The sequence below is a fragment of the Podarcis cretensis genome, assembly GCF_951804945.1.
Source record: "Podarcis cretensis genome assembly, chromosome: 14".
NCBI classification, from domain to species: domain Eukaryota; kingdom Metazoa; phylum Chordata; class Lepidosauria; order Squamata; family Lacertidae; genus Podarcis; species Podarcis cretensis.
The window spans coordinates 5,617,149-5,629,840 of record NC_137183.1 but is presented as its reverse complement, the minus strand read 5'-3'; the positions used below and the strand labels follow the sequence as shown (position 1 = coordinate 5,629,840).

The 12,692-nt window shown below is 41.5% G+C and overlaps 1 protein-coding gene across 1 annotated transcript in view; it reads left to right on the top strand.

The window, feature by feature from the left end:
• The first annotated feature begins 2,299 nt into the window (after positions 1 to 2,299).
• Positions 2,300 to 12,692, top strand: part of TBC1D2B (TBC1 domain family member 2B) — a 38,603-nt gene continuing 28,210 nt past the window's right edge. Inside the window, exons 1-2 of the mRNA XM_079953219.1 lie at positions 2,300 to 2,797; positions 7,131 to 7,284. Coding sequence (XP_079809345.1) covers positions 2,315 to 2,797; positions 7,131 to 7,284 — 637 coding nt within the window. The 5' untranslated portion in view covers positions 2,300 to 2,314. The remainder of the gene's footprint in view (positions 2,798 to 7,130; positions 7,285 to 12,692) is intronic.

Here is a 12,692-nt window from a genome sequence, read left to right as displayed (position 1 = left end):
TAAGGTAAAAGTTCCTGTATCACTTGACATGGAATGACCCAGATTAAATAAATAAATATGCAGGTGTAACAGCAAACCATGGTTTACACTGAGATAAAACCACAGAGCATGAATTGTATTCCAGAGGTACAAGTAAACAAGGTTCTTTGTTCGCCCTTCCTAATGCAGTAATCCCTGGATTCTACCAACAAAAGTCACTGAGGGCAGGGCAATGTTTGAAACCATTTTTTGCGGGTCCAGAAGTAACACTAAACAACAGTTTGCCCAAACTGTGGTTTCCAAATCATCTTCAAAACACAGTTTGAGATTCTGGTTTGGAAGCTCCTTGCAAACTATGACTGCTTACACACCATACATTACTTACCTCCCCCCCCCCCCCAATCCTGGGAACAGAAGTCTGTTAAGGGTGCTCTGAATGGTAGCCAAAGGGAAAACTAGTTCCCAGGATTTGGGGGAAGCACTGTGCTCTGAATGCACTTTAAATGTATGTTGTTGTTAATTGCCTTTACCAATAACTTGCTTAATATTTTTGTATGCCACTTTTAGTTTTATTTTGTTTTTTAAAACAACTGAGGCATCTAATCATAGCCTGCATTTTTATTGAGGCTTGATCAGGGCCTGTATTTTAAAATGAGCTTAAAGATTTTCAAATGTTCATGCCAGGCAGAAGACCAGCTGCCTAAGAACCTTGGCAAAATGTTTATTCTCCTGGACAAGGGGCCCCCCTGATTTATAGCAGAAAACAAATCTCAAAGTCAAAGGGAATTACAGGCTGACAGCCAAGGTTACACTGACCCTACATATTACAGAAGATAAAAAAGCAGAGATAAACATAATTAAGAGTGGGTAAATAGTAAAATAAAACCATGTGCCTCCCATTAAACTTGAGCCATATTTTCCTAAGGTTGAAAGGTCAAGAGCAGTGAAAAAGGCAACTGGCTTGGCTGGAGAAGAGGTTTTCTTTCTATTTTATTTTGAGGCTGTAAAATGTTCCTTCCTTTTTTTACTTTGAAAAGGTTTATTCTTCTAAAAAGCTATCTATGTTATGTATTAAATATATTGGCTTAAATGTAATTATGCAAAGGAATTAGAAGCTAAGAAATGTTAAATCCTTATGCTAGATTCTTATTTCATATAGTTGGAAGAGATCACAGGGGCCATCAGCCACCAGCCCAGCCCCCCTGCCAAGCAGGAAACATCATTAGAGCACACATATGGTTATCTGTTTAAAGACCTTCAAGAGAAGGAGATCTTTCAATGATGATGTGAATTCAAGATCCTTGACATCTGTTTAAGATAAAAATTTAAGATTAAACCATTTGTTTTGGAGGGCAATAGGGCGAGGTGAGCTGGTAATTAAGGTTCCTTGTTGAGACACATGTAAGATATATTGCTACTTATTTGTCATTTATAGATAGAAGAATATATATCTTTTTGTTTCCCATAAAAGGGCATGAGGAAATGGGTGTATCTTTTGTGATTGGTTCTAGCAAACAGCCAATAGGAATTTCAACCAGGCTGATTGGACAGAGGCAGCCACAGGAGGAGCAAGGGGGCTGGATTAAGGAAATATAAGTGCTGGCCAGAATGGCAAGAGGCCAGGCCAGAGCTTGGTAACCATATACCACTGTGCCTCTCATTTATTTGTCTGACAAATAAATTATTATTTTAATTTCTCTATTGCTGCGTTGAATATTTCATTCCAGCTAAGCGTTAACCACAAGCAGGGTGCTACACAATCAAGCGATACATCGCAGTATACCCTATAGCTGCAGGAGCCAGCAGTAAGAGGGTCGGACCTGGAGACTCCAGGATTCAAATCTTCAAAGGATGGGGGATATACAAATTAAATAAATATATTTACCACATGAATCTCGCTGCATGTGACCTTGGTCCACTTACGTCTTCCTCACAGGAGCGATGTGAGGAAATTAAGTGGGAACTGCAAGAACCCTGAACACCGCCTTGAGCTCCTTGGAAGAAAGGCGGTATGGAAAACGATTTCAGGAAATAAAGCACTAAAAAGCCAGCAAGAACGCTTACAACTAATTTAAATTAACACCACCTCGCGCGCCTCCTGGCCTATGTGGCAACCCTGGCTCTTCCCTCCTCAGGGCCTACCGAGGCGGGAGGCGGCCTGGCCCTTCGCCTCAGAAAGAGCGGACTACAAGTCCCGGCATGCTCCGGGGGCAAAGCCAGGTCTGGGGAGGGCGCTGCGGAAGGCCGCCCAGCCCTGTAGCCTCGCACCCTCTCAGGAGCGCAGAGAGGCGGCGGCGGCGGCGCTGCTGCTGCTGCTGCTGCTCTTGCCGCCGCGATGCCTTCTGCGGGCTGCTGCGAGGAGGCAGAAGGCGCCGCCGCCGCCGCCGCCGCGCCTGGGGAAGGTCCTCCGGCGGCGGCGGCGGCGCCCCCCTCGGCCTCGGAGCGGCCCCGGCTGTGCGGCTACCTGCAGAAGCTGACGGGGAAGGGCCCGCTGCGGGGCTTCCGCAGCCGCTGGTTCGCCTTCGACCCGCGCTGCTGCGCCCTCTACTACTTCAAGGGCTCCCAGGAGGCGGTGCCCCTCGGGCGCCTCGACATCGCCGGAGCCTCCTTCAGCTACCACCAGCCGGCCGAGGCCCCCAGCGCCGCAGCCCCCGCCGCCGCCGCCGCCGCCCCGGCCTCCGCCTCCTTCTCCGCCGCCTCGTCCTCCTGCTCCTTTTCCGGCGGCGGCGGCAGCAGCGGCGGTGTCGGGGATGTCGAGGCCGCCCTCGGCAGCACATTCGAGATCCACAGCCCCGGCGGCGGCGTCACCGTCCTCAAGGTAGAACGGGGCCTCCCCGGGGTGGGTCCGGGGTAGCTGCCCCGCTTCGCCGGCCCCAAAGGGGTCCTGAGGGGGGGTCAAGCGGGGCAGGGAACCCTCCGAGGCGGGGATGGACCTCCAAGCCAGTCCGCTTAGGCTTGTGGGGCGGGGCTTGCTCTCAGGTAACTTCCTCAGGTAAGGTCGCTTCCTCGAGGCTACCACCACGCGCGCTCCCCCCCCCCCCTTTAACCTGTCACTGAGTCCCGTTAAACGTTATTTACAGTATTTGCATACAGCTTGATTGTGGGAAAAAGCAAATCTTTGCTCCTCCACCAGCTGCCCTGTTTGAAGGACCCAGATCCCAAAACCATCTGGGCTCAAGCAGAGCTTGCGTCTACATATAGATTTGTGCAAGTGGCTTCAGCAGAGTCAGACCATTCCTCCATCCAGCTTAGTGTTGACTACTCTGCTTAGCAGGGCTTCTCCAGGATTTCAAATGGGTATTTCCCAGCCCTGCCTGGATATACCTGTTACTGTTTGTATGCAAAGCATGTTCTCTGGCGCAGAGATATTCTTTCCAGATAGGTTAACCTGTCTGGGCATATCGTCTGTCACTTCCTTGGAAATCCTTATCCATCTATATGCAGGATCAGAGGAAGAGATTGTCGGAGAATTTAATTTGGTTTGCCTAACCATGTATTTGTGTTACCAAGATGATTACACTAAAAACACACACACAAATCAGCATTAACTAATCTGGAGCACCTGTTCTCTTTCCCCTTTGATAACTTCTGGTTCTCTTTTGAATCTCTTTCACCCAAGCAATAAAGGAAAACCTTCCAGTTTCATATCCAAAGGTACCTACCCTAAAGCATGTCTAAAGTGCACACTTATTAGTGTCATTGTGGGCAGTACCTAGAGAGCTGCTGAGCTGGGATGGTGGCAAAGATCACATGGCACCTCTGTCAAGATAGTCTGTTGGGTAAGCCAAGAAACCATCAGTCAGTATTGGAGGAAGGGCTGGGACAACTCACTTCCCCGTTAGTTATAATACAAGAAAAGCAAGGTGAAACAACTGAGTTGCAGAACAGAGCTAGACCTTTTACTCCACAATTCATACCAAAATTATTTCTTAAGCAGAGTAGTCTAGCCCCACAAGCTAATAAAACAGTATTTCAGTGCTGTCTGTGCCTAAAGCCACATGCCACGTGTAACTGCAATACCAAAACATGTCCAAACAGTAATAAAAAATTGCATTTATTGCTCTGCCTTTGGTATTGCTATCCATGTACAAATAATGTAATAAACAATGCATTTAAAACTGTAAATGAAAATGTTTCTCTGATTTAACCAGTTCTGAGAGAGCTGTGCTCTTCAGTGTTAAGTTTCCATAAGTAATTTTCTCTTGTAGGTATTAGGTGCTCTGTTACAAAATCATTCTGAGAATTATAGCATCTTGCTCAGTAGGTTGGAGCTGAGGGCCTGAACAGCAATCTGTATGAAGATTGCAAAATGTATGAAGGCAAAATGTGGTATAATAGCTGGCAGCAATCCTTTGCACACATATTTGGAATTAAGTCCTGGTGAACATTGTGGGGTTTATTTCTGAGGAAACATACTTACAGTGGGACTGTAAAATGATGAATTGCTTCAGTAGCCAGGAGGAGTATGTTAAAATGCACCCTTGATGTACCTGCTTCCAACATTTGAATGTTGCCTTGCCAGTGGCCTTGACCCGTGACTGCAAGAGGCATACCTTTCCCTTTTCTAGTTGAGTATCAATGCAATAATTTCACAGTATCAGGTGGCACAATGTTTGGTGGGGTGGAGTGACAAAAGAATAAGGTGGACAATTGGTTCTTCATTAATTGTTAGTTCTATCATTTTTTGTTGGACTTCTCTTCCCTTTTGCTCTGATGCTGCTGATCTGACTTTGAGACACCTTCTGTGACTTGTTACACTTATTCTTTAGCTGTGTTCAGGCCACTGTATTTCATCTGAACATTCTGCTAAATGAACAAACCTTATTCACTCATGTGCTGCTGCTTCATTCTTTTCTACATAGGAGTGATCAAACAAGCCATAGCTCCCTGGTGACGAGAACCTGCTCGCCATCCGTAAATAATCAGTCTCACGCAAAGATGGGTTGAAGAAATCTGACCATTTTCCCACACCCTGGTTTGTCCAAGCTGGGAAACTATGGTTGATGAAACATGGTTTCATGTTCTGTAGCTGTTCACGATAGTAATAACCTCCTTTATCTTGCAAAAACTCCAGTGATGGCTCTGTGGAAAGAACATCCTGGATTATCCAAGCATCTTGTCCTACTACATTGGCTCTTAGGGTTTGGGTGTGAAGAGGATTCCTAAAGCCTATTAAAAGAATAATAATTTTGCTGCCAAATATTTGTTTTAGGCATTGGTGTTCTTAAGTATTTATTTCAGGATTAAATGGAGTCCATTACTGAATTTGTGCTTTACATTTCAAGCTTACTGGATTTATCCTTTCAGGGAAATCTCCGTATAAGAGCAGAACAATATTTTCAAGGAAGAAAGTCAAATCAAACATCACATGCTTTAATATTCCTAAACCTGCTGCTGATTCACAGTTTCTGAATGTATCATGGGATAGACTCTCCCATCCATTATTCTTAACATTATAGGAGCACTAATATATGACTTGGAAATATTAAATCTGTGTCCTTTGGGGAGTTTTTCCAAGTCACCACTTTATAGCTAGCAGTTGTGCTGTGCTCGTGTAATGCAACTTCAGGCCTGTTGTACTAGTGCAATGTGGCTTTTGGCTGCATTGGGATGCTATTCATTTTGGCAGCCTCCTGTTCCAAGGTCAAAAATGTTAAGTGTGCAAAATGCTTTTGCTATTCCTGTGATGTAGGTAATGATGTGATGATGTTTTCTGAACCATATTGGCTTAAGCTGGAGGTTGTGAAAGCCATAGGAAAAGAGCAAAATGGTTTTAGGCCTGTCATAACCTGAATCCTAAGATATCAACCCACAGGCTCTTTATTACCTGGAGAAAATGAAGGTAACCTTGCTAGATAGTTGTGACTGAAAAGTTGCACAGTAAAATTTTTTTTGCACAAAAGCTGTGTCTGTTGCAGTGTCACTGGTTGGTGGGAGTTGCTTCCAAGTAAATGTTGTACATCCTAATTGTATACTTGTTTACCCAGACATGCACCCCACTGAACTCCAATCCTGTTAGGCCTCCCTGAGATTAAGTTACAGGGGTTACAGCGGGACTTCTGAGAATGGTGCTGTTATTCAAACATGATGCAATGCAGTTTCTTGACAATTGGCTTCCTCTTGTGGGTTTTCCCTATTGAGTCAGAACATCCCTTCCTTTAACTAGCAGTCAAGCACTGTCTCTTCCAGATAATTTAATGCCTTTGACAAAGTGAGCTCTTTCTTATGAAAGCTAATGTCACAATCAATTCATTAGTATTTAAGATGCTGTAGGCTTATTTGCCTGAGCGATGCTGACCTTTATTGCTTTCGCTGTGACAGGAAGATAAATTAACTCACAGCATATGTTGTGGTTGCCTGTTTCTTTGAAGTTTCAGCATTCTTTCCTGTTCCTCGATCTTATCGATATGTAACATGTTTTCTTTATAGGGAAGACAAACTGTAAACATTCATCATTAGACAAATATTTTAAGTTTTGGAAAGGCAGTCTGAAAAATGTAAACCACATCATAAAAAATGGACTCAAGAGTCCATTGAGGTCTCCCCATCTTCCCCAAGTTGCTCTGTATAGGAGATTCATTATTCTGAAAGTATTCATTCTGTTACTAAACATGATCCTATAATAAATATTATTCTTATTCTTATTGTAGGCCAATCTAGATTAGTTTGAAGAAAGTAGTGGCAAGCATGGATAAAGTGTGGCACATAGAGCATTGTGCTGATGCCTTCCAATAACAACATGGTAAAAGTAGTCCAAGTTAAAGATCCCTGTTGTCAACTACAGAGAGAGGTAGACATGTAAATGGGACACAAAGCCATTGCAAAAAATGCAATAGCTAGGCTTTCTTGACAGGTCCCCAACATAGATGAAATTTGGACTGCAAGAGCCACATACACACATCAGAACTGCATCTTTTATCTTGTAAACCAATACTTAGCATAGAAGGATGCAAATCCCTGAACACAGTTGTTGGGTTATTTCCATTTTAGTGCAGCTTATGGACGACCAGCCATAATGTAGCAGCCTTTCTGTATTTTCAAACAGATGACAGGCACCTTTTTGTGTGTCCATGCATATGCAGGCACATTCCATTCCTTGTGCAGTATTCCTCTTGTAATGTTTTCAACATTTCTGCTTGTGTGTGTAACAGGCACCAACACACCAGGATATGAAGTACTGGCTTCAGGAGCTTCAGCAAAGGAGATGGGAGTATTGTAACAGCCATGATGCAACTAAGAGAGTCAGTCAAATTTCACCGACACCATGTGATTCCTCCAAAGGGCTTGTTGCCAAAGATAATACTGGTAAGCTAATGTTGAGACTGGTCGAGAATGTGATTCATATAACTTTGTTGGTGGCAGTATCATAATATTTTTCAAATTCTAAGTGCAACTGCCAACTCTACACATAGCTCAACTTAGTTTCCATGAAAGGTAGATTGTGGGCACAGTTAGCTGAAGTGTAGAGAGGGTGCTTGATAATGTTTAATGGATTGTGCTGTAACTGCTTATTCAGTTTTAGTGGCTTCTTTCTTTAATATTCAATTTGATTTCCTGTCCTGCTCCAAATTCTCAGGGTGAGTTGGAACATTTCAACCACTGGTGGCATATAATACAATATAAAAATTTAATTTGTCACCGGCATGACACCGGCATCACTATATGCTAAAACATAAAATCTGACATGTTAGACCCATCACAGATGTCAAGGTTTGTGAAGTTCATTAGATTCTCTTATCCTGAGAAGAAATAAATAAAGAAGAAATAAATAAATCTATTGGTCTCATGTAAATAACATTTGGAACAGGAAATCTTAGGATAGTAAAGAATTCAAAGGTCATCCTAGTTGCTTGTTGGTTTTTATAGGATTGCCCTGTAAGTCTCAGTGTTATTTACGCAATCCATCAAAGCTGCCCCAGATATGTCTTAACCTTAGAGTGATGTTCAATGCTGGTAGTGTAATATGTGTAAGTTATAGATGGGTGGGAATAGTAATACTGGTTCCCCTGTACATTTTTGTTAAAGATATATATAAGTACATGAACATTAGGTAGAGCACAGAGCCTTCAAAATGTGGTTTTTTTTATTATAAAAAAACTATGGAAATAGTGGAGTTGTGCCAATAATCCAGCCACATTCAGACCATTGCAGTAGCAATGAAGGTTGTCTTCTGAAGAAAATACTGCATTTTCACAATTTCTGTTCTTTAATTAGATTTTTATTTTGAAAACAATACAAAAGAAAACCATATCAACTATGTGGAAACCAAGATTTAGAAAAGCTATAAAATGAAATTCTGACTTCTAAGCAGCAGCATACATTGTGACAGAAAACAGAAAGTATCTAGCATGTAACATTTTTTTTAAGAGTTCCAAATTTTATCTGCCGGTATTGGCAATAGACTTTGTAGATCAGCATTATTGGCATAAGCAATAAAACCCCACCAAGTAGCAGGGAGAGCTTCTAGGTCCTCAGTGCCTTTCAAGAGTTAACCTATGAGTTAGCTTATCAGAAATGGTCGCATTTCATTGTCCCAGGTTTTGAATACTGAACTTGAGTGAAATTTCCCCATAAGAATGTGAGGTTTCCTCACACAAGTCATGAATTGGATCTTTAAGATCAGGTAAAGAAAGTACATGTAAATTGGGCCAAAATAATTCTGTAAGTGCATTGCCGAATGCCTGTGTTCTGACCAAATTATAATTGGTCAAATTTTGTTGAGACAAAATAGGTATCTTAGTAATATCCTTACCCAAAATCCAATTATTTGTGGGTGTGCTTGCTTTTCTCTTCCTAACTAGTATCATGCTTTGAACATTCAGCTTCTGAAAGTTACTCAGCAGTTTTATTTTTAACACAATTGATCTGGGAAGTGGGATTTTCTAGTTAATAGGCAATCTTTTTAATTTCATTGCTCCCGAAATTTCATAAATCTGCTGCAGAATAAGTACAGTCGTACCTTGGAAGTCGAACAGAATCCGTTCTGGAAATCCTTTTGAAAACCAGAACACTCACTTCCGGTTTCTGTTTGGGAGCAGGAACATTCTACTCCCAAGGCGTTGAAGAGCCGAGGTACAACTGTACAACTTTTTTGAAGCTGACTTGAGAAATAGCATTTTTAGAAACCTTATTGATTTTATGATAGTTATTCAGTTATGATGATTGTACCTTTCTAGACCAAAAAACTTTGAGATAAATAAAATCAGATATGTTGGCAATCTACTATTGCTGGGTTTGTTGCTGCTTTTTCTATGGATTATATTTTCAGGGATTGTATTTCAAGGCAGTTATTTATTGTTAACTGAATTTTTGTCGACAGCACTGCCATGTTTATAAGTCAAGATATAGATACTTTAAATATTTTAAATGAAAACTTTATATTACAATTTACAATAAGTGTGATATTGCAGTACTGTTTGTCATCCAGCTGAAACAAGAAGGCATTCATGGTAGTTTTCTTCCTAATGTTCATGTTTACAAAGAAGTGGGCAGTGAGCATAAAATATAGTGCAATGTTGTGTATGGGGACCATTGTACTACCAGCATTTGGAAAATTATTCTAATTGAAAACTGCTTTGAGCTTTCTCTGATTTATGGTAGATTTTGTGTGCAGAGTCTTGTCTTTCTGGCTTCATTCCTATATGTATGTGTGAGTGAATATAAGCAATAAATAACTTTGCAGTATTACAGATAACTGAGGAAATTGTATTTATTCATTGAGTGCTGTTATCAGATTATAAGGTAATTTAAATAGTATATTTCTGACTGCATCATTTTCATTTAGGTTAAATTCTATTTATAATTGATATAAAATAAGCAGGGGAGGTATCTTTTGTTGAAACAGCTTCCATGCTGGTAAAAGTTTTATGTAAGGTCACACCAAAACCATCCTTTTGAGTAGATGTTTTAAAAAAAACCCAGATGAGAACCCAAGCAAGGTTTCATGCCAGTCAACAGCCTGTTCTAGTAGAATGCCGCAGGTGTCCTAGTCATGATTAAACCGGGAATGGACAGATGATATGGGGCATGAACAGCTCAAAGTAAGTCTGTGCTCCAACATGAGCCACTCCCTTCCAGTGTTTGTATTAAGAGTAAATGGAACATAAATTTCCTAGCAGTTGATTAACTTGTTGCCTCATCATACTATTTTTCTATGGTCACCAGTAGGGAATGCCACTTAATATTAATCGCCTTCTAGCCCATAATTACCCTGCCCAGACCACAGTTGCAAGCACTCTCAGGCTGAGAGTTTTGGGGTTGATCTCTTCTGACATCATGCTAAACCATGGGTTTTCACTAAGTGAATAAGCCTATCCTGCTCCTGTGCTCTTCCTCCTGTGTGGCTGGGGGGAAGGCTTTGGAAGCCTTTACTCTCAGTTAACTATGATTTCACATGTCATCTTGGCTTGACCGTGACAATAGTCTGTTTCAAAATAAGCCCACTGTAGAAAACCCAAGATCTACCCACACTGGAAGAATGGCAGATGCAACTGATGAACTACATGGAACTGGCTGAGATGACTGGCAGAATCCGAGACCTGGGAGAAGAAATTGTTGAAGAGGACTGGAAAAAATTTAAGCTTTATCTGCAAAAATATTGTAAATTGTATGAATGTTAAGCAGGATGCTTGATTTTAGACAAATTGGCACCATCAAAATAGATGAAGTAAATCATGAAGATAATTTAAATATAAGATGAAAAACCTGTTTTTTTTTTAGATAATTATTAGGCTAAATTAAATTTTCTTTTGTAAGGATTGGAATAAACGTATCTAAAATTTGAAATATATTCGAAATTTGACAGTAAGGATGGAGATAAGGGAATAAATTGTTGTTTTAAGTGTATTAAACTAGAACGTAGGAGCGGGAGATGTGAGGAAGTCCAGAAGTGATAAGAAAATATGTGATATGCAATGTTATGTTCATTTTTTTTTTTTTTACTGTAAATGAAAAATTCTTAATAAATATTAAAAACAAAAACAAAAACAAAATAAGCCCACTGTAAACAAGCTAGCCTGTTTGAAACACCCAAGTTTCCCAGTTCAGGTGAAACCATAAACAACAAAAAGTGAAAGCTCCCAAACCCCTCATAGCCATTTTGTGGAAAGAGAAGGTGAGCACATAGTTCCAGGAGGAGTTTCAACCCATTCACATGTCACTAAGCCATGTCTGAACCTGGGAGTCTCTCCTCCCTTGCTAATCACAGCAGCCCCAAGAATGAAGGTGAGGAAATTTCATGTTGTGGGGGCACATTACATGATGAATATTTGGGAACATGCAGAGCTCACTTAACTTAGAAAGGTTCTATTTGGTTGTCTTCCACTGATGTAGCATTTTATTTGGCTGATAGCTTTTCCTGCCTAATCGTTGATGGTTGTAGTCTGTTTTATGTAATTTTAATAACTGCGTGTTAAGCAGATCTTTGGCTTCATCCAAGCTGAAAGACTGTGTCCTTGATTGTAGGTTATGTAAATGTCCTCACAACACTCCAGCATTCCTGTGGATTTCATACTGGTTGTGATCTGGAGAAGAGAATCCATACAAATGTGATGTGGTTTTACATTACTGTATATGCATTTCTGTCATAAAACAGCAAGAAGTGTGGGCATTCTGCAAACTGTCTTGTTAACTGGGCATGAGCATTCTTTCCTGGGGCCGTGTTGGTCGGGGAGGGGAATTGCTTTGCTTTGCTTCATCCTGCTGGTTTTCACACAGTACTCATTTTAGCAGAGTGCTGACAACTTTGTACTGTAGTGGAAATGGTTGAAGGTGTGTCTGCAGCTCTAAACTTGGCTCACCTTGGAGCAGTGGTTTTCTTGAAACTTGTAAATCATTGTATGCTTTAGATCCAGATAGCAGAACATATCCCTTGTTAACGGAGACAAAGCCTGATATGGTGCAGTCATCAAATGTATGCAATTTGGTGCAAGGAGGAGGAAAACTTCAATAATCTTTTCTCTCTCTTTCTTGCTCTATTCTTGTGTAATGCTGCTGACAGAAGGAAGAGTACAGTGGTAGCTCGCAAGACGAATGCCTCGCAAGACGAAAAACGCGCGAGACGAAAGAGTTTTCCGTTTTTTGAGTCGTTCCGCAAGACGAATTTCCCTATGGGCTTGCTTCGCAAGACGAAACGCCGTTAATAGCCGCATAGCCGCTAAGCCGCTAATAGCCGTGCTTTGCAAGACGAAAAAACCGCAAGATGAAGAGACTCGCGGAACGGATTAATTTCGTCTTGCGAGGCACCACTGTACTAGGAAGGGCTATCACTCTTGATGTCGCTGAGGGCTAGTGGGAGGTGAAGGAAGGAAGGGCCTCCTTGCTTAGAAAACTGGGCCCTGTGGCTTTCATGTGCCTGCAGAACTTTGGAGCTGGGCTTTCCCACTTCTGGTTGCATGTTAAGTGAGGAAGCTTCAAGGTGTATGTAAAGATACTGTTAGACTGCCCAATGATTGCCAGCTCCTCTCCATGCTCTGGGTCCTTTGACAGAGCAGGGGAGGAATATGGCCCATTATGAGTGTACGTCTTGTACTTCCTGAGATGGTATGTACTTATTCAAACTCTTGAATTTGTACCTTTAAATACCGGTGTGTATTTAGTGGGGAGGGGGCTACACAATTACACATAAATAATGTTTGGCCTAATCCTTAGGTACCTGAAGCATTAGAATACCTGCATGTGCTAGAATCTGTTGTGAGAGACTGACATAATTGTTG